This window comes from Oncorhynchus kisutch, linkage group LG6, assembly GCF_002021735.2.
Source record: "Oncorhynchus kisutch isolate 150728-3 linkage group LG6, Okis_V2, whole genome shotgun sequence".
In the NCBI taxonomy this organism is placed as follows: domain Eukaryota; kingdom Metazoa; phylum Chordata; class Actinopteri; order Salmoniformes; family Salmonidae; genus Oncorhynchus; species Oncorhynchus kisutch.
Window position 1 is genome coordinate 46,983,537 of NC_034179.2, and position 22,575 is coordinate 47,006,111.

The following is a 22,575-nucleotide window of genomic DNA, read 5'->3' on the forward strand; positions in this document are numbered from 1 at the left end:
CAAATGTTGTGAGTCTGAAAAATAATCTGTGGTATTGTGTAGGCTATAGTAATGTTTCATTAGTTAGTTCGAATTTGAAGTAGGTGTATCTAGCTGTTGTATTTGTATTGCTTCAATTCCTCAAATGATTTCATAAACTATATTGGATAAACGGCTGTACAGATTCCTGGTTCAAATCAACCCAAGATGATGAACCCTGAAGATGTGACAACGTGCATGACAAGGTGGCCCAGAGGAAGCCAGTGCTTCTCAACCCCTACATTGCCCCATTCTTACAAGAGCTCACTGAGATTGAATGAAGACCACTAGTGAGGTAAGTACACACACAAACAACATCAGCTTGATATGTCCCTTGTCCCCTGTATTTTTACCCACAGACTAGCAGCCCTGGTGGTCTCTGTCTCTCATTCTATTATTTATTTTTCTATCCTAGGGGTGAGAAGAGCTGACAAATCAGAACTGAGGAGGATTGTTACGGATCCCCACGAGGAACACCTGATGCTCCACTGACTTCCATCTAATGGATGCTCTGCTGCCTAAACTGTCCCGTTGTGTATTTCACCGCCTCTTACCAATAATAGAGTTGCACCTGATCATAGATCTAGGATTGCACCCAATCCCAATTTTAACCCAAGATGATGAACCCTGAATGTGACAAAGTACATGACAAGGTGGCTCAGATGAAGCCACGGTGGCGCTTCTCAACCCCCCCCCCATTCTCTCTCCCCCCCACACCCCATACACATAGGCACACAAAATAGTCTTTAAATTAGTGTTGTAATGATGCTCTTATTTGGTTACATATGTGCTTAACTGTTCTTCCTTCTATTGTCAATTTTGTTGTTTAGTTTGTTGTTCATGTTGTTACCAATTTGAATAAATGTATTTTATGTAAAAAAAAAAAAAAAATGAGTTGCCAGCTGAATACTGTAATTTTGTTTTACAGTAGAGATGCTGTAATATATTTCACAGTACTATTTTCCTTACTGTAAAACATTACAGCGTCCCTGTAAATTTACAGCAGGGATGCAGTAATATGTTTTAGAGTAAGGAAAATACTGTAAAATACATTACAGCATCCATACAATATTAAGCTGGCAACTCTGGTGCCAGTATAATGCTGTAAATGTAGAAGGAAAAGTTTTACAGCAAACTATGGAAACAATTTCCCCTTGTAGGACAAAACACACCATTGTGGATGCTCACCTTGGCTTTGTTGATGGTACAGTGCAGAGCATTGTTCTCCTGGTCATACAGTAAACTGAAGTCCAGGGTCCCCAACGTAGCTGCAGGGGGGCGAGAGCGAGAGAGAAATCAGATATCAGAGCAGAGATGGCTTAGACTGACCAGGTGGATCCAGATAAAAGCTATAATCCTTTATCCCTTCAATCAATGTAGATAAAGGGGAAGAGACGGGGTTAAAAATCATTCTTAAACCTATGAGACAATTGAGACATGGATTGTCAACTCAATATTAGGAAGCTGTCCCTAATGTTTAGTACACTCAGTGTATTTCATGCCAAATGTGAGAGACCATCAATATCAGAATCTACTCCATGGGGCCCATCTGGAGTATTAACTCCTCTAAACATTATCATACAAACAAATAATTTAACTAGCCCAATAAAGGCCTATTCTACAGCTTGGACTGGCACCTAAAATGGCATTACATCCTGTCACTTCCTGTGAGAGAGACTGTTAGACCTCTGCTGGGGTGTGTACATCCAAATCCTCGATACCTCCTGTGTTGTCTTCTCGCTGGCATCTGGAGGGTGTGTTCATTCAATAAACATTGCAGCAAGTTTGGCCACAGAGGTTTGTGTGTGTGAATGAGTGAGTGAGTGTGTGTGTGTGCGTTATGCTTCGTAGAAAGGCACCTGAGGGATTAAACCAGATTTGTTTCCGATTACCAAGATTGGCGCCCGAGCGGTGACTTCAACCTCTAATACATGTATGAGATGCTGAGGGGGGACGCGTGTGGTCTTTTATCCTGGGGAATTGCCTCGCAAAATAGTTTTTCTTTCCACCACCGTTTCATCACTCCCACCAACTCATTTCTGCCCCTTGGTTGCCTCATAGCACGTAACTGGAATCAAATCCCTTACGCCATGTCGTGTCATTATTTCTGTACTCTAAAAAGGAACATATACCCAGCATTTTCCCAGCAGCAATCTCGATGAGTGAGTTGAGAGTGAGCAAAAGTTGGCAGATAATAAAAAACTATTATGCTAATTCAGGGAGGCATGCAACTGTATGTATCTGGCTGATACAGGAGGAGTGTATGTATTACCATCTATTCAATGACTAAACATCTTTACTTCTGCCCTCTCTCATCTCTCTCCATTTCACTCTCTCCCCCGCTAGCTCTCTCTCTCTCTCCTTAACTAAAAGTGCTCAGTGCTTTTGGTTTTTGTATTGCAAAGCTATGAATTGGATTTCTCAAAGGCTTGAACATCCTGGGGCAAAACAACATTTCTATCTACACTGAACAAAAATATAAACATAGCATGTAAAGTGTTGGTCCCATGTTACATGAGCTGAAGTAAAAGACCCCACAAAAAGCTTATTTCTCTCAAATATTGTGCTCAAATTTGTTTACCTCCCTGTTACTGAGCATTTTTCCTTTGCCAAGATAATCCATCCACTTGACAGGTGTGGCATATCAAGAAAATGATTAAACAGCATGATCATTACACAGGTGCACCTTGAGCTGGGGAAAGAGGCCACTCTAAAATGTATAGTTTTGTCACACAACACGTCACAGATGTGTCAAATTTAAGGGAGCGTGCAATTGGCATGCTGACTGCAGGAATGTCCAATTTGCTGTCACCAGATAATTTAATGCTAATTTCTCTACCATAAGCCACAGTAATCACAATAAGCATGCAAAATCTTTGAAGTACATCCAGTCAAAAACATTACAGATGGCTAATCGAATCCATGTCCGCAGAGAGGTTGCAACAAGGTATCGAGAGAGGAGTGGTGGCAACACTCGGGTAATTAACGGAAATGTCAATAACACAAAGAGCAGGCCGTTTGGAGCGGGAGCCAGACAAGAAGAGTAATTATAATTGAACACAGTCTGATTCATCAGCGGCGACTGGCAGCAGCCCTGGCTCGGTGCAGCAGTCTTTCCGCATCTTAAACATAATTTTTCTTTGATTCCATATATGGTGGCCAGCATATAGGCCTACCGCTTTTTGATTCATTATAGTGTGCCAGCCTACTCTTTCAGTGCCATAGAACTTTCAACCTTTGTTTTTTTTCTCTCCCCATTGTACGTATTATAAAGCTCTTTGAGGGTGTATTAGTGGGCAAGGAGAGCTTTTCTAATCGCCTCATCTTTCTTTTGTTCGGGGCACTCTGGAAAATATAAGAGGTTTCCAGTGGCTGTCGATAGAGGGATGTATGTGCGTGAGAGAAAGAGAGCGAGAGAAAGAGAGGTGAGATGGCACTGGCCGCCTAATTCTGCTGATGTGTTACTCTTGCCCGATGAGCCGAATGCTTCATTAAGCGCTTTTGGGTGCCGTGCCAGATTAATTCCCTTCCCCGCACATTTCCTAGTGATACACAGATCAAAGCTTCTCAAAGTTTACTTACATTTGGAAGCGCATTAAAGGTCATGAACAGTCCAAATCATGTTTTTCATGAAATTGGATAATATTTGAAGGAAACCAGATCAAGGAATGATGACCAAAGTATGACATTTTTTACTGGTCCCCTCCCCCATGACAAACACTTGGATTAATTATTAAGTAGACAAGGTGACCTCAACTGTTATTTTAATACACCAATAGTAACATGACATTCTCTTAGCTAATTTAAATAAGTAACACCTTGTAACCAATGTCGGAGAAGGCAAGTTTTCAGGGCGGCGTAGTTTATAAAGCTAGATAGCTACTCGACTAGTGCCAAAATTTGACTGTGTGGTGTCAGTAAATATAATAATATAATTACCCTATTCATCTATGGCAAAGATACTTCTATGTTTCCCCTTTCATCTATGTCTGGTGTTAGCTAGTTACTGGCTAGCTAAGTCTTCAGCCAGTATGGAACAAAAAGGGGGGGGGGGAGTGTCGTTCAAAACTCCAACATAGTTGTCAAGTCAACACATCTGTCAGTGCTGCTGTGAACTGCATCCCGATCGACATGCTAAACAGGAGATTTATATATATATAAAAAAAATGATATCATCGATGTGATTTCTATGTATATCACCAAATTTACTTGAGATGATTTTACTGCAACACTGCATCCAAATTGTTTGACATAGGCTTTTCATAGAGCTGTCAGTCAAGGAGAGCTCATGAATATAAGCTCCCTTCCCACACAGCCAGTCTTTTCAAACTTCCTGGTATTTACCATGAAACAAAAACTACTTTCAGAATGACTGTTCAGGACCTTTAAGACACGTCTTTAGAGAGCAAATGAGCACTCCTCTCTTTTCCACCGAAAACAGCAACATCAGACGAAGTGCTTCATTACGTTGTCGATAAAATGGCCACTTGCCATTGTTCAGCAGCGGCCACATTGGGGCCTTTGAGTTGTAATCAAGGCGAAGCTACTTAATAAAAATGAAGAAAGTCTTAATTAAGGCTGTGGGTATTGTGTCAATGGGCCTCTTCAACGGGCCTAACCGTACACAACACCATTACCATAATCATACTTCCATTGTGTCCAACAGAATCAGGGAGTAATTACAAGCCAGTTATCTCCATGGTGAGAGGAGGGCAAGGGAAAAAAATAGAAAAATAGGGTCACTTGTTGTTGTTGGTGGCAAACGGATCACAGGAAGCACAGATGGACATGCCGGCGGCCTTAAAACAAATCGTAAAATGTCAAAGCCATAAAGACTCAAAGAGAGAAAGGCCATGTTGGATTTGAGTAGCCACGGTGCACGGCAGAGCAAGATTATACCTGACCCAGAATCCTTTGGTCCACTCCTGAGGTCGGTGGCATTATCAAAGGCAGGAAACGATTCCGCGACAGAAACAGCTGTTGTACCGACCTCCGCTGCAAATCAAATGAGCAACTCAGGCTAAAAGGGGATGAAACCATGGAAATCAAGATGTGATACTGTATGATTGGAGGCAATAATAACGCTAATACCACTGGGGTGTCGGATTTGAATTTAGGACTGTTTAAATCTTGTATTAATGACAGACAGTATGTCTGGGCATTCAAAGTACAGTAGTGTAAATCATTGTCTTACAGACAACATAAACAAACAGAATGGCGACATTACAATATTTGGTAACAATCTAAGTTGACTACATACACTACCGGCCCAAAGTTTTTATTTAATTTTTGTACTATTTTCTACATAGTAGAATAAGGTTGGGGGAATGTGGAGGCCAGGTCATCTGATGCAACACTCCATCACTCTCCTTCTTGGTAGCCCTTACACAGCCTGGAGGTGGTGTTGGGTCATTGTCCTGTGGAAAAACAAATTATAGTCCCACGAAGCCCAAACCAGATGGAATGGCATATTGCTGCAGAATGCTATGGTAGCCATGCTGGTTAAGTGTGCCTTGAACTCTAAACAAATCACAGACAGTGTCACCAGCAAAGCACCCCAATACCATAACACCTCCTCTTCTATGCTTCACAGTTGGGAAATACACATGTGGAGATCATCCGTACATCTACACCGCGTCTCACAAAGACATAGCAGTTGGAACCAAACATCTCCAATTTAGACTCATCAGACCAAAGGACAGATTTCCACCGGTCTAATGTCCATTGCTCGTGTTTCTTGGCCCAAGCAAGTCTCTTTTTATTATTGGTGTCCTTTAGTAGTGGTTTCTTTGGAGCAATTCAATCCATGAAGGCCTGACTCACACAGTCTCTGAACAGTTGATGTTGAGATGAGTCTGTTACTCTGTGAAGCATTCTATTTGGACTGCAATTTCTGAGGCTGTTTACTCTAATGAACTTATCCTCTGCAGCAGAGGTAACTCTGGTTCTTCCTTTCCTGTGGTGGCCCTCATGAGAGCCAGATTCATCATAGCGCTTGATGGCATTTGCGACTGCACTTCAAGAACAAAGTTATTGTATTTTTCCGTATTGACTGACCTTCATGTCTTAAAGTAACGATGGACTGTCGTTTCTCTTTGCTTATTTGAGCCGTTCTTGCCACAATATGGACTTGGTCTTTTACCAAATAGGGCTATCTTCTGTATAGCCCCTACATTTTCACAACACAACTTGATTGGCTCAAACGCATAAAGGAAAGAAATTCCACAAATGAACTTTTAAGAAATCCATTACAGGTGACTACATCCTGAAGCTGGTTGAGAGAAAGTCAAGAGTGTGCAAAGCAGTCATCAAGGCAAAGGGTGGCTATTTGAAAAATCTCAAATATATTTAGATTTTTTTAACACCTTTTTGGTTACTACATGATTCCATAGGTGTCATGTCATAGTTCTGATACCTTCACTATTATTCTACAATGTAGAAAATAGTAAAAAATAAAGAAAAACCCATAAATGAGTTGGTGTTCTTAAACTTTTCACCGGTAGTGTAGGTAAAAAAAAATGGTAAAAAGGATTTTAGTTTCCCTGCATTCAATCTCTCCCTATCCCAGTCTGCTGTCCCCACTTGCTTCAAGATGTCCACCATTGTTCCTGTACCCAAGAAAGCAAAGGTAACTGAACTAAATTATTATCACCCCGTAGCACTGACTTCTGTCATCATGAAGTGCTTTGAGAGGCAAGTTAAGGATCATATCACCTTCACTTTACCTGACACCCTAGACCCACTTCAATTTGCTTACCGCCCCAATAGATCCACAGACGATGCAGTCTCCATCGCACTGCACTATCCCATCGGGACAAGAGGACTACCTATGTAAGAATGCTGTTCAGTGACTATAGCTCACCATTCAACACCATACTACCGTCCAAGCTCATCATGAAGGCCAGGGCCCTGGGTCTGAACCCCGCCCTGTACAACTGGGTCCTGGACTTCCATGCGGGCTGCCCCCAGGTGGTGAAGGTAGACAACAACACCTCCACTACGCTGATCCTCAAAACAAGGACCCTACAAGGGTGCATGCTCAGCCCCCTCCTGTTCTACCTGTTCACCCATGACTGCGAGCCACGCATGCCTCCAACTCAATCATAGAGTTTGCAGACGACACAACAGTAGTAGGCCTGATTACCAACAATGACGAGACAGCCTACAGGGAGGTGAGGGCCCTGGCGGAGTGGTGCCAGGAAAATAACCCCTCCCTCAATGTCAACAAAACGAAGGAGCTTCAGGATACAGGAGAGGGAGCACGCCCCATCCAAGACGAATAGCTTCTAATTCCTCGGCGTACACATCACTGACATTCTGAAATGGTCCATGTACACAGACAGTGTGGTGAAGGCGCAACAGCGCCTCTTCTACCTTAGGGGGCTGAATAAATTTCCCTTGGCCCCGAAGATCTCACAAATGTTTACAGATGCACCCTTGAGAGCATCCTGTCCGGATAGTATGGCAAATGCACTGCCTGCATCTACAGGGCTCTCTAGAGGGTGGTGTGTTCTGCTCAACACATCACCGGGGGCACACTGCCCGCCCTCCTGGACACCTAGAGCATCCAATCTCCACAGGAAGGCCAAAAAATCATCAAGGACAACAACTACCCGAGGCACTGTGCTTTTACCCCGCTATCATCCAGAAGGCGAGTTCGATACAGGTGCATCAAAGCTGGGACCGAGAAACTGAAAAACAGCTTCCACCTCAAGGCCATCAGACTGTTAAATAGTTACCACTAGCCGACTACCACCTGGTTATTCAACCCTGGACCTTAGAGGATGCTGCCCAATGTACTGTTGAAGTCAGAAGTTTACATACACCTTAGCCAAATACATTTAAACTCAGTTTTTCACAATTCCTGACGTTTAATCATAGTATAAATTCCCTGGTTAGGTCAGTTAGAATGAGCACTTTATTTTAAGAATGTGAAATGTCAGAATAATAGTAGAGAGAATGATAAATTTGAGCTTTTATTTCTTTCATCACATTCCCAGGGGGTCAGAAGTTTACATACACTCAATTAGTATTTGGTAGCATTGCCTTTAAATTGTTTAACTTGGGTCAAACATTTCAGGTAGCCTTCCACAAGCTTCCCACAATAAGTTGGGATAATTTTGGCCCATTCCTCCTGACAGAGCTGGTGTAACGGAGTCAGGATTGTAAGTCCTCCTTGCTCGCACACACATTTAACTTCCTGACTGATGTCTTGAGATGTTGCTTCAATATATCCACAATTTTCCTACCTCACGATGCCATCTATTTTGTGACGTGCACCAGTCCCTCCTGCAGCAAAGCACCCCCACAAAATGATGCTGCCACTCCCGTGTTTCACGGTTGGGATGGTGATATTCGGCTTGCAAGCCTCCTCCTTTTTCCTCTAAACATTATGATGGTCATTATGGCCAAACAGTTCCATTTTTGTTTTATCAAAAAGTACGATCACCAAAAAGTACGATCTTTGTCCCCATGTGCAGTTGCAAACCATAGTCTGGCTTTTTTATGGCGGTTTTGGAGCAGTGAATTCTTCCTTGCTGAGCGGCCTTTCAGGTTTTGTCAATATAGGATTCGTTTTACTGTGGATATAGATATTTTTGTACCCGTTTCCTCCAGCATCTTCACAAGGTCCTTTGCTGCTGTTCTGAGATTGATTTGCACTTTTCGCACCAGAACACGTCTCCTTCCTGAGTGGTATGACGGCTGGTTGGTCCCATGGTGTCTATACTTGCATACTATTGTTTGTACAGTTCACCCATCTTTCGTGTAAACTTCCATAAGTGAATGATGGTAGACAACACACCCCCTTCAACATGAATAGTGAAAACAGAACAAACTCATCGTCTCCTCTTCTTATCTTTGGTTGACTCGAAAAAAACAATCATTGTAGCGCGCACAAACTACCCATCCTCGGATTACTTTCGATTTTTAGAAAGTGTTTTACTCAATTATTTCGATCAATGGTGAGCTCACCTATGATGTGATGAACTGGAAATAGTCATTTCTATTCGCTAATTCATATTATGGTTTCCGTCAGCCAAGAGTTAGATAAATATAACCACTCCTGTTAGTAATTTCCTCAGCGCTAGGACTAATGTACTGTAGCCTACATTTTCCGATTCGGATGATTGTGTTATGCTTTCACCACTTCTGTGAATGTCTGAACATTGCATCACAAAATAAACATTCAGGACATAACGTTGTAAGGAATGTGTTTGGCCAAAATGTTTCTGTGAAAAAAAAACTGTCAGCTCAAACGCTGACTGTTGCATCAATTGAAACTGTACATTCTAAATAAGCGTTCTAATGACCACTGTAGAATGATGACACCCATCTGTTGCTTTGCACCAAAGGGTTAAGTAGAACGTCAAATAATTTTTACTTAAATACTTTGTGGTGACCTGTCATTCAGGGCAGAGCCCGTTTTGCATGTTATTTTGGCATTAGTGTCACATATCAGTTTGCAAACAATGTAAAAATCTTTGAGTTAACAAAGCTACATATATACATGGTGTCTTAGATTTTGCAGTGACGTAGTGCGGTGATGTAGTGTCCCCATGAGTGACAGAACACTGAGCGAGCTCAAAAATTCAAGCCCCTTGGGTGCTGCCATAGAGTTACATTAGAAGTGACCATTCAAGAAGGCTCAAGGTCATTGGCCACAGATAAAATTATGTCAAATCCCGTTATATCTACCGTAGCTTTGATTGGACTGATCATGTCAACATGATACTTTTAAAATCTTAGCTAGGAAGCTAGATATGCAGTCATCATTGTGAATCAAGTTGACAATCTCCTGGCAAATCCTTTTCAATTCTTGTCATATGAAGATAAAACATATCGGTGCTTATCGGCCATTGGACATAAACATTACACAACAAGTTGGAAAATTGGAAATTCAACAATGAGTGGTTCAGAAGAAATCAGTGGCTAATTGCAAGTGCAGCAAAGCAATCACTAGCCTGCTATTCAATGGAGTGGGTGTGTGATCCAAGTCTGGGTTGAAGGGCCTCTTTTCCAAGCTTAAAAGGATAAAACAAGGGCCAGAAAAGGTTGAATACATTGGCCATGTTGTCAATCCGTCATGACTACTGCCGCGTTCAAAACAACTGGAAACTCGGAACTGGGAAATCTCAGACTTCAGTGAGTTCAAGACAGCTGGGAACTCTGTTATATATTTTTTTAATATATCCAACTGGGAAAATACATTCTGAACTGTCATCCAACTCGGGGACTCGGGCATCAGAGTCGGGAACTCGGGCATCTTTTCAGAGCTCTGACCTGAAGATCACTGATGTCATGATTCAACATTGTTTTTTTTCCAGAGTTCCCAGTTGTCTTGAAAGCACCATAATTGCAGAGAATGTCAGACTTTGATGACAAAATTTGCTCACAAGGACGACCGCGCACAGATCATCAAGGTGAGTCCAAAAATATATTGTATGCTTCCGCATAAACAATGTAATATGCCAGGGAGATATGTATACTCTAGCTAAGAAAGTAATAGTAAGTGTATGTTGTGTAGTAAGCTGTTAGTAGCCCATGTGCCTAATAATTTGGTCCCTTTCCCACTCATAAGTTAACCTACTGTTCTGACTTGGTGGTGCACATGTTTTAGAGAAATGTAATCATCAAATATTGTAAGAGCTTTCATTGTCTGCTTATATGCCCCTTTTATTTATCCAAAGGTTTTGACTAGGTGTACAGGGAGAATACCCCAAAAACAGTCCATGTTCAGAATTCTGTCACTGTATATTTCAAAAGCGCTGAACAAATAGTTATAATGACTATGTCTGTCCGAGCTCGCTTATTAATGTCTTAATCAAAATTAAGGATGGCCTCTTATCCGCTCGTTGTCACCTTATGCCATAGTTTGTACATCTCAATTGTCAGTAGAAACCACATTTGTTTAAGCAAGTCAGCCATATCAGTTGTTTTTTAAAAAAGGCAGTAAATGAGACTGAATTAACTGTTTTGCTGCCAGACAAGGCTCCGCTGATTGCCAGGTGTAGCAGTGGTAAGGATTCACTCCATGGTGCTGAAAAGAAAGCTCTGCTGTTGGGACAGCTTTATATAGGTCCTAACAGTTTGTGGGCACTGTTTGTCACCATTATAGTGCAATTAATGTATTGTTTAGTGCTGTGTTGTGGCTTTGCTGGCATGCATCTACAAATTAATTTTAGGGGGAGTTTGCCCCAACAAGATGTACATGATAAAATCACTACCGAGTACTTTACACCACTGATTATGGCTTGAGGCCAAAACAACCTACAGAGAGAGAAAGAGCGAGAGAGCGAGAGAAAATGAAAGATGGAGATAGAGATATGCAAAGTCCATTTCTACCCTGCTCTCGCTACGTTCTATAGAGACGCTAAATAGGATTTGCATGATGCTCTGTAGACAGCAGTAGGGAAACATACCCACATCCACACTCATAAAACATGTCAATGATAGAGCTGGAGAGTATTAGGCACAGACTGGTAAAGACTGAGAGACTGCCAAGTGCATACTGCAGCAGGGACAGAGTTCTTGCCATCTGATGGAGTAGGCTACCGGCTGATTGGAGCAGTGCTTTAGCTCCTCACTAATCACTCCTCTTCCTACACCATGAAGCACCTGTGCCTCTGCAGGGCATTGTCAGTGACGGCTGGAAGCTGGGACAAATTGAAGGAAGGCGAATCCCCAGATTTCACAGCATGGGTGAAAAAGAAGGAGAGGGGCTGGAATGGTGATGTTTCTGCGTGTATGTGCGTGTGGTGTTGGGGTCTGCCAATGTACCTGGAGGGGGTGTGTGTGTGTGCACATAGTAAGTATGTACATTATGTGTCTACAGTACATGTTTTTATGCGTGTTTGGTGTCAGAGTCCATCAATGTGTCTGGAGGTAGTGTGCGTGTGCACACTGAATAACTATTGGGTATTTTATTAGGATCCCCATTAGCTGTTGCAAAAGCAGCAGCTACTCTTCCTGAGCTCATGTACTCTATGTGTCTACAATATATGCATTTATGTATTTTGTGTGTATGTGTGTTTGTGTATGGTTCTGGTGTCAGCCAGACAGCTTAATCTTTCAGGACCCCAGGGCATTATTAGGAATCAGGCAAACAGGGGAGTGTATGAGGCAGACTTGATCCCCTATGATTTCAAGAACAATAAATGGGTGGGTGTAGAGCAGGGGTGCCAATTTATTTGGCCGCATCCGGTCTTCAACACTGAAAATTGGCTATATTTCATCGCCGTCAAAATTGGCAAAGAAATTGTCCTTTATTGTTTTTGCTCCCTAAACGTCTACCTCTCATTTCGGTGATTGTTAGCAGACTTATTTATATTCATAAATTTCTTGCCACATCTACTTCCGTTCCGGCGCTCGACATCTCCTGTCTACTAACCACCGGTCCTGGCAACCCATCATTAAGCACACATGGCAACCATCATTACGCACACCTGCGCCCCATCATTAGCCACTTCATCACTACTCTGATTACCTCTGCTTTATATAGCCCTCTGTTGTATCACTCATTAGGCATTCTTGTTTCTGTTTTCATGTTCAGGCGCTACTCCTGTTTTTGTATTCACTCTGTTTGTTCCAATTAAACTCACCGAGTGCACTTGCTTCCTGACTCCCTGCGTCGTCATCACAGAATACTGTCTCACAAAATGAAAGCAGCAGCCAACCGAGACATCTCCCAGGTGGTCAATGAACAAGACCTACTTAGCCAACACCACGACCAGCTGGTGCAACTGGGGAAGGTATTGGATGAGTTCCATCCGCGTTCTTCAACATCTAGATCTTCCCCAAAGGGCGTCAACCCGAACGAGGGGAGGATCCTCTACCATAAGTCGACCCAGCACCTCAGCCCATTCAGCAGTCCGCCCAGGCCAAGGATGTCCGTTTGTCCATCCCGGACAAATATGAAGGGACTCCATCCAAATGCTGTGACTTCTTCCTCCAGTGCTCCCTCTTTTTCGCTCATCAGATGGGTGCCCCCACCACTGAGAGTTCCAAGGTTGCCACGATTATTTCCCTGCTGACCAGGCGTTGGAGTGGGCTACGGCCGTCTGGGAGAGAGGAGGAGCTGGGTTCCTATGGCTCTGTTCAGAGGAGTCTTCGATCATCCACCAGAGGGTAGAGATGGGGGTTTGCTGCCTAGTCCAACTTCAGCAGGATGGCCAGACCGCTGCGGAGTACGCCCTCCCCTTCCGTACAGTGGCAGCATCCAGCAGATGGAATGATGTTTAAGTTAGATATACGTTTTGGGGAATTGGATGTGTCTCAATCCACTGCATCCGCCAATGTCGCACTTCTGCATCAGCGGTGAAAGGTAGCAGAGCTCGAGCGGTGTTTGCCCGACCATGAGACATCAGGAAAATCGTTCTTCTCACGTAAACGTCTGTAGCCTCCGAATGGTTTGACAAACTATTACGCATCTATGGAAAGGTGGAGACTCTCACAAACACAATGGTGTCCTCCGTTTTGCTCTACGTCCACCACAAGTGTCAGCAGATTCGTCTGAAGTCGGTACCGTCGATGTGCCAACTTCTGTTTCGTAGCATCCGAACCGTTTGGGCTACAAACTAATGGGACCCCACTGTGGAACGGGTAGGTTCTAACGAAGACGATGGTTTTCACTCTACAACCCCCACAAGTGTCACAGGACTCATCTGAAGGTAACCGGTAACCAAGTATCTTGAGGTGTGTTCCACCATCGATAGCAACTTGTAACTTTAATGGTTACACCTACTGTGGATGGAGCAATACATGCTTCCCATATGGCAAGATAGTTTGGTTTCTTTCTTGTTTTGGAGTAGCCTAATCCACCCCTTCAGCTGTTGTCTGTGGTAGAGTCTGTCTGTCTGTGTGTGTGTGTGTGTGTGTGTGTGTGTGTGTGTGTGTGTGTGTGTGTGTGTGTGTGTGTGTGGATTAAGCATTGGGAACATGCTGGAGTGGCAGATCTCATAAAGTGACGATTTATGGATCAGCCCAGATGCACCTCAGCCCTTATGTCCTGAAAGACACCTGCCAGACAGACATGTTGTTCACATCCTATCTCCTCTGCTTGGAGATCGAGGGAGATATCGTTTGATCACACAGAGTTGGAGGGCTTTTGTTTCTGCACAGATATCTGGAATTAAAGTGCGGCTCATCCATAACCCCTTGTCAGCCCTGTCTTGAGTGATCTTGTCCTTCCCCTCCTTGGGTGGAGTACCAGAAATCTTCATCGCGCTGTGGTCAGATGGACGACAAATGCCATATAGAGGAGAGAATCTCAGCTGGGGTTCTAATGAGAAGACGACTTGCTATCCTTGTATAACCTCTAGTTAAAAATGCCTTTTCTTTGTCTATCTATCTGTATCAAGCAGCTAAAGGAACATTGTGCCTTTACTAAGATGCATCATTGCTAAATAACAATACTATGACCATTGAATAAATCTCAATGTCAAACTGGCACAATCAAACCTCACCTCTCTACTGTGACAGCGCATGTGTGGAACCTGGTGAGCATTCGGGCACACAATACCTACAAGATGCAGGCCTACTGTTGATGGGGAGAGTTGCACTGACGTACAGCACTGTGACACACAGTGCAATCAAATTATTATTTTGAGGCAAGAGATGGGCCACAGAGTGAGAAGAGGCCAGCTGCAGTGTTAGTATGCTAGCTTCACTGATAGCTGAAGTAGACTGGCTCCCAGGCTAACTTCTCTCATTGGCTCCTCTGCACATGTAGACAAGTACACGCATGCACATTTATGCACACAGGACCGCCCACACACAGGCCCGCCCACACACACAGGCCCGTCCACACACACAGGCCCGTCCACACACACAGGCCCGTCCACACACACAGGCCCGTCCACACACACAGGACCGCCCACACACACAGGACCGCCCACACACACAGGCCCGTCCACACACGCACACACATATTACAGTAGGAGGTGTCTACTGCTAGACAGCCAGACACACTATCACAACATCAGTCTCCACCAGAAAGATCTTGCTACCCGAGAGTGCTGCTCTAAGCCTCCAGTCTCTCTCTTGACCAGGACTACACGGGATCTGCCTAGGTGAGCTCAACACTAGTAAAATAAATTCAAACATCAAACATTGCAGTGATTTGAAATCAGTAATGGAACTAATCATTTTTGTACACACACTTTTTTTTGCCATAATCTGTTTCTGCAGATCAAAGTTGTCTCATTACAACAATGGCTGCCTGCCTAAACCTTCTCAATACATCACATACTGTATATTTACAGAACATGAACTGAGAGACGGGCAATAACCAATAACAGAAAAGGGCTCCTATAGCCGCAGCTAATGGTTGAAATAATCAGAAGGAAGAGATGCCTGCTGATTTTGCAGGAAACCTGGTTTCCCCTAAATCAACAGACGTTAGAATTCATTTTAAGGCCTATTTATGAAATCCTTCTTTGTTGACTACAGCTTGGGGATTTTCACCACTTAGTGTGTGTGTTTCGATGAAAATGATTTGGAGAAGACAGCTGGCTGTTTTAAGATACACTGACCAAGGGGATGGGATAAAGCCTTTACTAGCCTTTAGAGGATAGAGGATGAGAAGGATTGGGATTTCTTAGACGAGGGATACAGCAGATGATTGTGCGTGCGTGCGTGACTCTTTGAAAAAAAGGTTATTCGACTTTTACCATAGAAGAACCCTTTTTGATTCCAGGTAGAACCCTTTTGAGTTCCATGTATAACCCTCTGTTGAAAGGGTTCTACATGGAACCCAAAAGGGATAGCACCTTTTTTCCCCCTAAGAGGTTGCGTACTGTATGTGTTCCTTCCCACCAGCACTAATAACGGCAGTATTTCTGCAGCTTCCTAGGCTGTTAAAGACCTGAATCTTACCTCAAATGGGTTTTTAATACTTAAGTGCCTTTAATGCTCGAGCCAGACTAAACAAACATCCTAACTGTCCTGTACCAGCTGTCAAGACAATAACTTCCCACATTTTCTCAGTGTTCATCCAATGGGCAGTAACAGACCTGAATCTGACCTCTTATGACACATCCTTGATTTCTGCACATCAAATGGTTTTATTGTACTTGAAACACTATAATCCCAAACTCAGTTCCAGATAAATCAGGACCCGCACAGCTTTTGAAAAATCCTTTGTTGTCTCGCTTAAAAAGTATGGATTGGTTATGTAAACGGACGAAAGAAAGTGCTTTTCAATCAGTCTCGGTAGAGGCGTCTGTCAAGGCCACTTCTTTTGTATTGTTAGAGGTGTCTGGTAAGGTGTGTGAGTATGTGTCATGCCAGTCTTGTGAGCTTTGATGTGCGTGTGTGCGCACATGTGCAAATGTGTGTGTTAAATACAGAGGCCTGGCACGGGCTGAATCTTTATCTCCTCTTTGCAGGGACAGTGTGGCTGCAGTATGCACTGTCAACCAATCTGTCTGAGCTGACAGCTCCTGAAGAAAACTGAGGAGGGAAGAGCTCTGGGATCAACACAGAAAACCAGCCAGGAGGACAATGCTGAAGGCATATCTCAACTCAGGATACTCCCCACAACCAGTTCAATACAGTTTCTACTCCATTTCAGTGAATTATGCAATGAGGAGTCTAATTAGAATATTGGCCGTGAGAGAGCGGTTCCCAGTCCAGCATTTTAGAAGTTAGAGCCTGAAAAGCATTCGGGTGAGACTTATAAATAATGTGAGCTGACGTAAGAAGTCGGCGTTCACATAGTTCTGTCTCCCGGGTTCAGAGTTATTTTCCGTCTTACCTTCTTCAATCACAATGCCTCAAACTATTTCCAAAGAACTGATATATATCCTCCCCAAAACAGGTCATGCATTTTCCCCCAGTTGCCGTAACTTTTGAATAATTGGATGCTCGATTGATGAGTCCTAAGCCCTTTACTGAAGTGTGCTAAATCAGGGTCTCAAAGAGTGTTTCTGGGTAGTCTTAAACAAATCTACTTTGAAACAAAAGTATACACCTCACACACATGGTTTTGGGCTTAAAAAAAAGAAGACACCTGTAGCATGTAATTGAGTTTGCATCCCAATATGACGCTTCATATACATCACAGATGATTGAAATATACAAAAAACTGTTTGACCTAGAAACACCAGATTTTTTCATAAAAATAATGTTTATTAATTATGAAATTAGAAAACATATTAATACCACTAGAGGATGATTTGAAAGGGCTACTATCATAAAAATCTGTGTAACACAACAAGTATGTGCCAGTGCACAAAACAGACGTATTACGCTTTGTCGTCCCACGTGACATTCTCCTGACTCACTGGGGAAAAAAACACCACAACAGATCTGCCAAGTCAAAACACTGCCAACTCCTCCATCTGCTTATGTCACCAACACACTACCTATGAACCAGTGAGATAATGTATGAACGCTTTGAATAATACCCAAATTAAAGTTGGAACGAACAGAACCCAGGTGTATCCAAACCCTAGAAACGCGTGGGACTGGGTGTATTACACTGGCGGGTTTAGGGCAGGGAATATGACTCATGATTAGTAAAACTTCCTCTCTGAGGCTCTAATAAAGGGAGCCATGGGTGGCTGTGTTTTTCACAGGAAGCAGACAATGACGCAAGTGCAGGTGAGTAGTCCGGAGGAAATTAAATTACAGCTGAGAGGGGTATTAACGTTTTCTTTTTTTGGTGAAAAATGTCACACAGACTGTGGTTGTCACACAGACTGTGGTTGTCACACAGACTGTGGTTGTCACACAGACTGTGGTTGTCACACAGACTGCATGAAAAGAATGACAGTATATTTAGTGTTGGTTAATCAAAATCATTTCAAGAGGCTTTTCTTGATACAATTTCGTAATTTTAACTTCATAATTCATATTGCGTACTGTATTTTCAGCATAACATTGTGGGTATGCTTATCACCGGCATGGACTGGGGAGTTTGTCAGGGTCAAAATAAATAAGAAAGGAGCAAAGCCCAGATAAAAAGATAAATGAAAACCTGTGGTAGTCTTCTGAAAACCTAATCCTGCAACCCAGAATTGCTTTCTAAGAGGTGTTGAATGTTCCTTAATGGTCCAACTTTTGCCCTTAGAACAAAGACAATGTTGAAAATGAAACACATTATCTCAGCCCCATGACAAATGTGTAGAATTTTGCTTTAAAACAGCAACATTTAGTCTCTGGTGCCAAAAATGTTTGATTGGGAATTGCACCATTGAGTGTATCAATGCTGCTGGGTTTTTCATGCTCAACAGTTTCCTGTGTGTATCAAGAATGGTCCACCACCCAAAGGACATCCAGCAAACTTGACACAACTGTGGGAAGCATTGGAGTCAACATGAGCCAGCATCCCTGGAACATTCTCTATACATTTTCTTTAACTTTGAAATGTAGAGTAGGTTGTGTAGATCAGTAGGTACATTTTTTAAAATCCATTTTTAGATGTACTTATAATGCAGCAAAATGTGAAGACTGTGCAGGGGGTGTGTAGACTTTCACTAGCGACTGTACGTGACAGCGAATTAACCTAGACATCTTAGTGAGGACCCTCTGAGGCCCAAAGCCTCTCTAATCGTGGAGCAGCGTGGCAGCTACATTTAGCCAAACAGACAGGCAGAACTACCATTAGGCCCCATCCAGTGTATAGTATTAACGTGCTCCTGGAGGGATTAGAATGCAGCTTACCACTGTGTATCATCTCGCTGGAGGAAATTTGACCCTCCAATACCATGCTCAGATGTTACACAAATGCGTCGCTCGGCTAAACAGTGCAATTTCTGGGTTTGTAATAAAAATAATAAAGCTGTCTTTGACCTTGACAGAGCTGTCGTGCGGTCCATCAAAACAAAGCCCTGGTCTAAGGTCTTATGTCTGACATTGCTGGAGACACGATTGGGGAGTAGCTTCAATCTGTGTTTGCTGACTGACTGACTAACAGGGTTCTTGTGTGTTACATCACACAGACTCAATGCAGCTGGTCAATATGGTCCACTATTATGACTAGTAATTGCAATCAACCCGAGTCATGTTAGATACAGTTGATCAAATTCTCTCTGAACTACAACATGTGGCATCAGCAGACACTACAGTAGTTCGAGGCAGTTCTCTACATGAACACTTTGACAATGCAAAGGCCTAAATCTTGATACAACAACAGTCATAGTCCATGGTACACAACAATGGATTTACATCGCAGCCACAAAATGATCTGGTCTGGGCTTGCACACAGTCCATCAAAACAGGCGGCAGGTAGCCTAGTGGTTAGAGCATTGGGCCAGTAACCGGAAGGTTGCTCGATCCAATCCCTGAGCTGATAAGGTAAAAATCTGTCGTTCTGCCCCTGAACAAGGCAGTGAACCCACTGTTCCTAGGCCGTCATTGTAAATAAGAATTTGTTCTTAACTGACTTGCCTAGTTAAATAAAAAAATAATAAAAAAAAAACATATGATCCAGCAAAGTCAATCTTATTCTGTTGATGAGATCACAAGGTAGGTCTGACTGGCTCTGAATGAACAGAAACGCCTGATCAGAGTGATACAGTAAAAAAAAGAATGAAACGGTGAGTGAAAGGGACCACATTATTACATTATAAGGTGGAGAGGGTAAGGAGGCCAGCTCTTTAGGGTGACAGGGGTGCATGGGTAATGTATGATTTTTGCTGTACAAACACACAGAGAGCATGTGAGATTTGAAGTTTGTATTGGTCAATTTTGGCTTCATGATTCACTCATGAACCCTAGCTACATACAGTTAAATAACGTATCTACAATCAAGGATTCACTATTGATCTCAACTTGTATTGAATCTTCACAACCAGGGAATTCCGCAGTTACAGCAAAGCTACAGATCTATTAGGTGTTTTTGGTTATACTGCATGCAGAGTTCAGTCCTACTCCGGCTTGATATTCCATCTCCATCTGTCCTCCTTACACTCTTGCCGAAGAGATGGAGGCGGTATGAGGTGAAATGGACGCTCAACCAATTCACTGCAATGAGAGGCTGACATTGAGAGAGGGTGCCACTGTACATTAAGAAATTGAAGGTGCAAATCTGAATTTTTCCACTCAATTACGCAATTACGAGTCCTGCGGAAGCTCGAAGGTCCGTGGCTGGCAACGGTTGCTCGCTCACCGGCCCGCACTGTCTTTGCAGGAAATGGGCTCTAAATGAGGCACAAACAACACAGGAACGTGAACGTACATTAGTGTCTGGCTAATGATGCTGCGGTGGTCTAATGCCGGGTATTCAAAGTGTAAATGAAGCTTGAAAATGGCATCGACCTAGAGCAGTGCATCTCTTTATTATCTATACCCTGCCTGTATGTACATATCGACCTGTAATACCTCATACCCCTGCACATTGGGTCACACTCTATTTGGATAGTCCAAATTTTCCATCTGTAGATGTTCTACAGATGGTCATACTATCGACATACTATCTGTTGATAAGCCACTGCTTACTAAGGTTACAGTTAGGGTTAGGTTCAGAATAAACATAAGGGTTAAGGTTAGGATTTGGGTTAAGTTTAGGGTTAGGATAAGGGTTAGGGTTAGTAGATGCAGTAGTTAGTTGAAATGTTACTGATAGACCGTAGAGCATCTACAGATGGACTATCCAAATTAAATTATTTTTCATATATTTTTTAAACTCAGCATCATTGGGAAAGGGCTCATAAGTAAGCATGACACTGAAGTCTACACATGTTGTATTCGGCGCATGTGACAAATACAATTTGATTTGATTTGCATTGCTGCATCGAACAGAAGTCCCGGTTAAAATGAGAGCGATAAAAGCCCTACACTGGTAATGTTTATCCTATGACACATTACACAATGCTATAATCCTACTCAGCGTGCCGGGTTAGTGTAACATCATCATCAGTGAAAGGGAGAAAGGACAAACCCCTCCGTCTGTGAAGGCACAAGCCGTGTGTGTGTTTGTGCGACTTATTTGATTTGTGATTTTAGGTGTGATCTGCTCAACTTTGGAATGAACAGGTGGCACACACGCCTTGTTCCTGTGCCTGTAAAGGCGTCAGGTGTGTTTTGAGCCTTTGTGTATGTGCCTGCATGGGTGTGACCTGCGCCGTCTTCTGAATAGCAGGCAGCATTCCCATTTCCTGCTTGGCATTCTTCTTAATGACGACAACACCGAGTAGCAGCTGGCACACGGGTTAAATGCTGCCAAAAGATTACACTTTTCCTGCCTTCCTTCCTTCCTTGGATTCCCACTCGGAATCGCTCAGACAGGCCTTAAACCATGAGGATGCAAACCGTTTAACCCTTCAGAGGCCAAATCCAATTATGTAAAAGATGGCGAAATGATAAAGTCCAATTTCAGATTAGGACTGGGCTCCACTGCAGCGAATTGTCACAAGTATCTGTTGTGAGTAGACAAATCCACTTCATCATCTAGAGCTTGGGTCCTCCTGAGCTACAATGACTCAGCCAACACTCTACTCCCCTCACAACATTGTAGGGAATCACAACAATGAAAGCCTCGCTGGAAAATGACCCAAATCGGACAATGTTCTTACACAACACTGTTTAGTTTCGGTGATAACCCCATTATCTAACTATAGACGAGTGTACAACAACCAGTGCTAGTGGTTATCTTAACTCCAATCCTTGAGCCCCAGGCCCAGGTCTCCTCTCTTGGTAAAATGTCTCAAATTTTGTTGTGCTCAGACAGATGATGCTGACGCTGCGTGGCATGCGACTGCCGGGCGGAGAAGCCCCTTCCGTCTTTAATGAGGTACCCTCTGAGAGAGCGAGGGAGGGAGGGGAGGAAGGAGCAGAGGAAGAATAGATGGACATAGTGGGAGAGATATAAAGGAGAGAGGAAGGAGTGGGAAGTGAGAAGGAGAGAGAAGATGGGGTAGAGGGAGATAAGGAGGGAAAAAAATAAGTGAGGGAGGGAGAGAGAGAAAGTGAGATGGAAGGATGGATAACTAATTGGTGTGAAAAGGCAGACTGGGCGACTGGGTCGAGTCAAAGAGACAGCATCTGGTAAACGCTCCACTAATGTTATGAATATAGAGGGTTCATGGGAGTCCTCTGACACAATAGCATATACATTTCACATCATAGCAATTCAGTGAATTAGATAGTGATGACTCAGTTACATTGAATATATATTTATTTCGAACGATGTCACCTCTCACGCACACTTTCATCATGTAGATTTGTCTTTGCATTTTGCTAGTGATGTTCGCATAGTTACCATATATATATTTTTTATTTTATTTCTTATTTTCCTTAAAACTGGTTAAGGGCTAGTCAGTAAGCATTTCACTGTAAGGTCTACACCTGTTGTATTTGGCGCATGTGACAAATACAATTTGATTTGATTTTGACAGTCCGGTGTGATTCTCAAAGCTTTCACATTGTAAGAACGCCTACAATGTGGTCTGTAAGTCCCTTTAGGATAATGGTAATGACAGTCATACTTATTGGGTTAATTTGCAGTGTTGTAGCTGACCACAATATGTTGCAGTGTTCTATGCATCATGCACACACAAAGCAACATCCACTTGCATCCCAATACTGTTGGGCCACATGAGACTTCTAAGGGGTAGA

The 22,575-nt window shown here is 43.0% G+C and overlaps 1 protein-coding gene across 6 annotated transcripts in view; it reads right to left on the reverse strand.

The window, feature by feature from the left end:
• LOC109892925 (double C2-like domain-containing protein beta) overlaps positions 1-22,575 on the reverse strand; it is a 303,986-nt gene that overhangs the window by 90,136 nt on the left and 191,275 nt on the right. For all 6 annotated transcript variants that reach the window (XM_031826820.1, XM_020485811.2, XM_031826817.1 and 3 more), the window contains one exon: positions 1,207-1,286. In XM_031826820.1, coding sequence (XP_031682680.1) covers positions 1,207-1,286 — 80 coding nt within the window. The remainder of the gene's footprint in view (positions 1-1,206; positions 1,287-22,575) is intronic.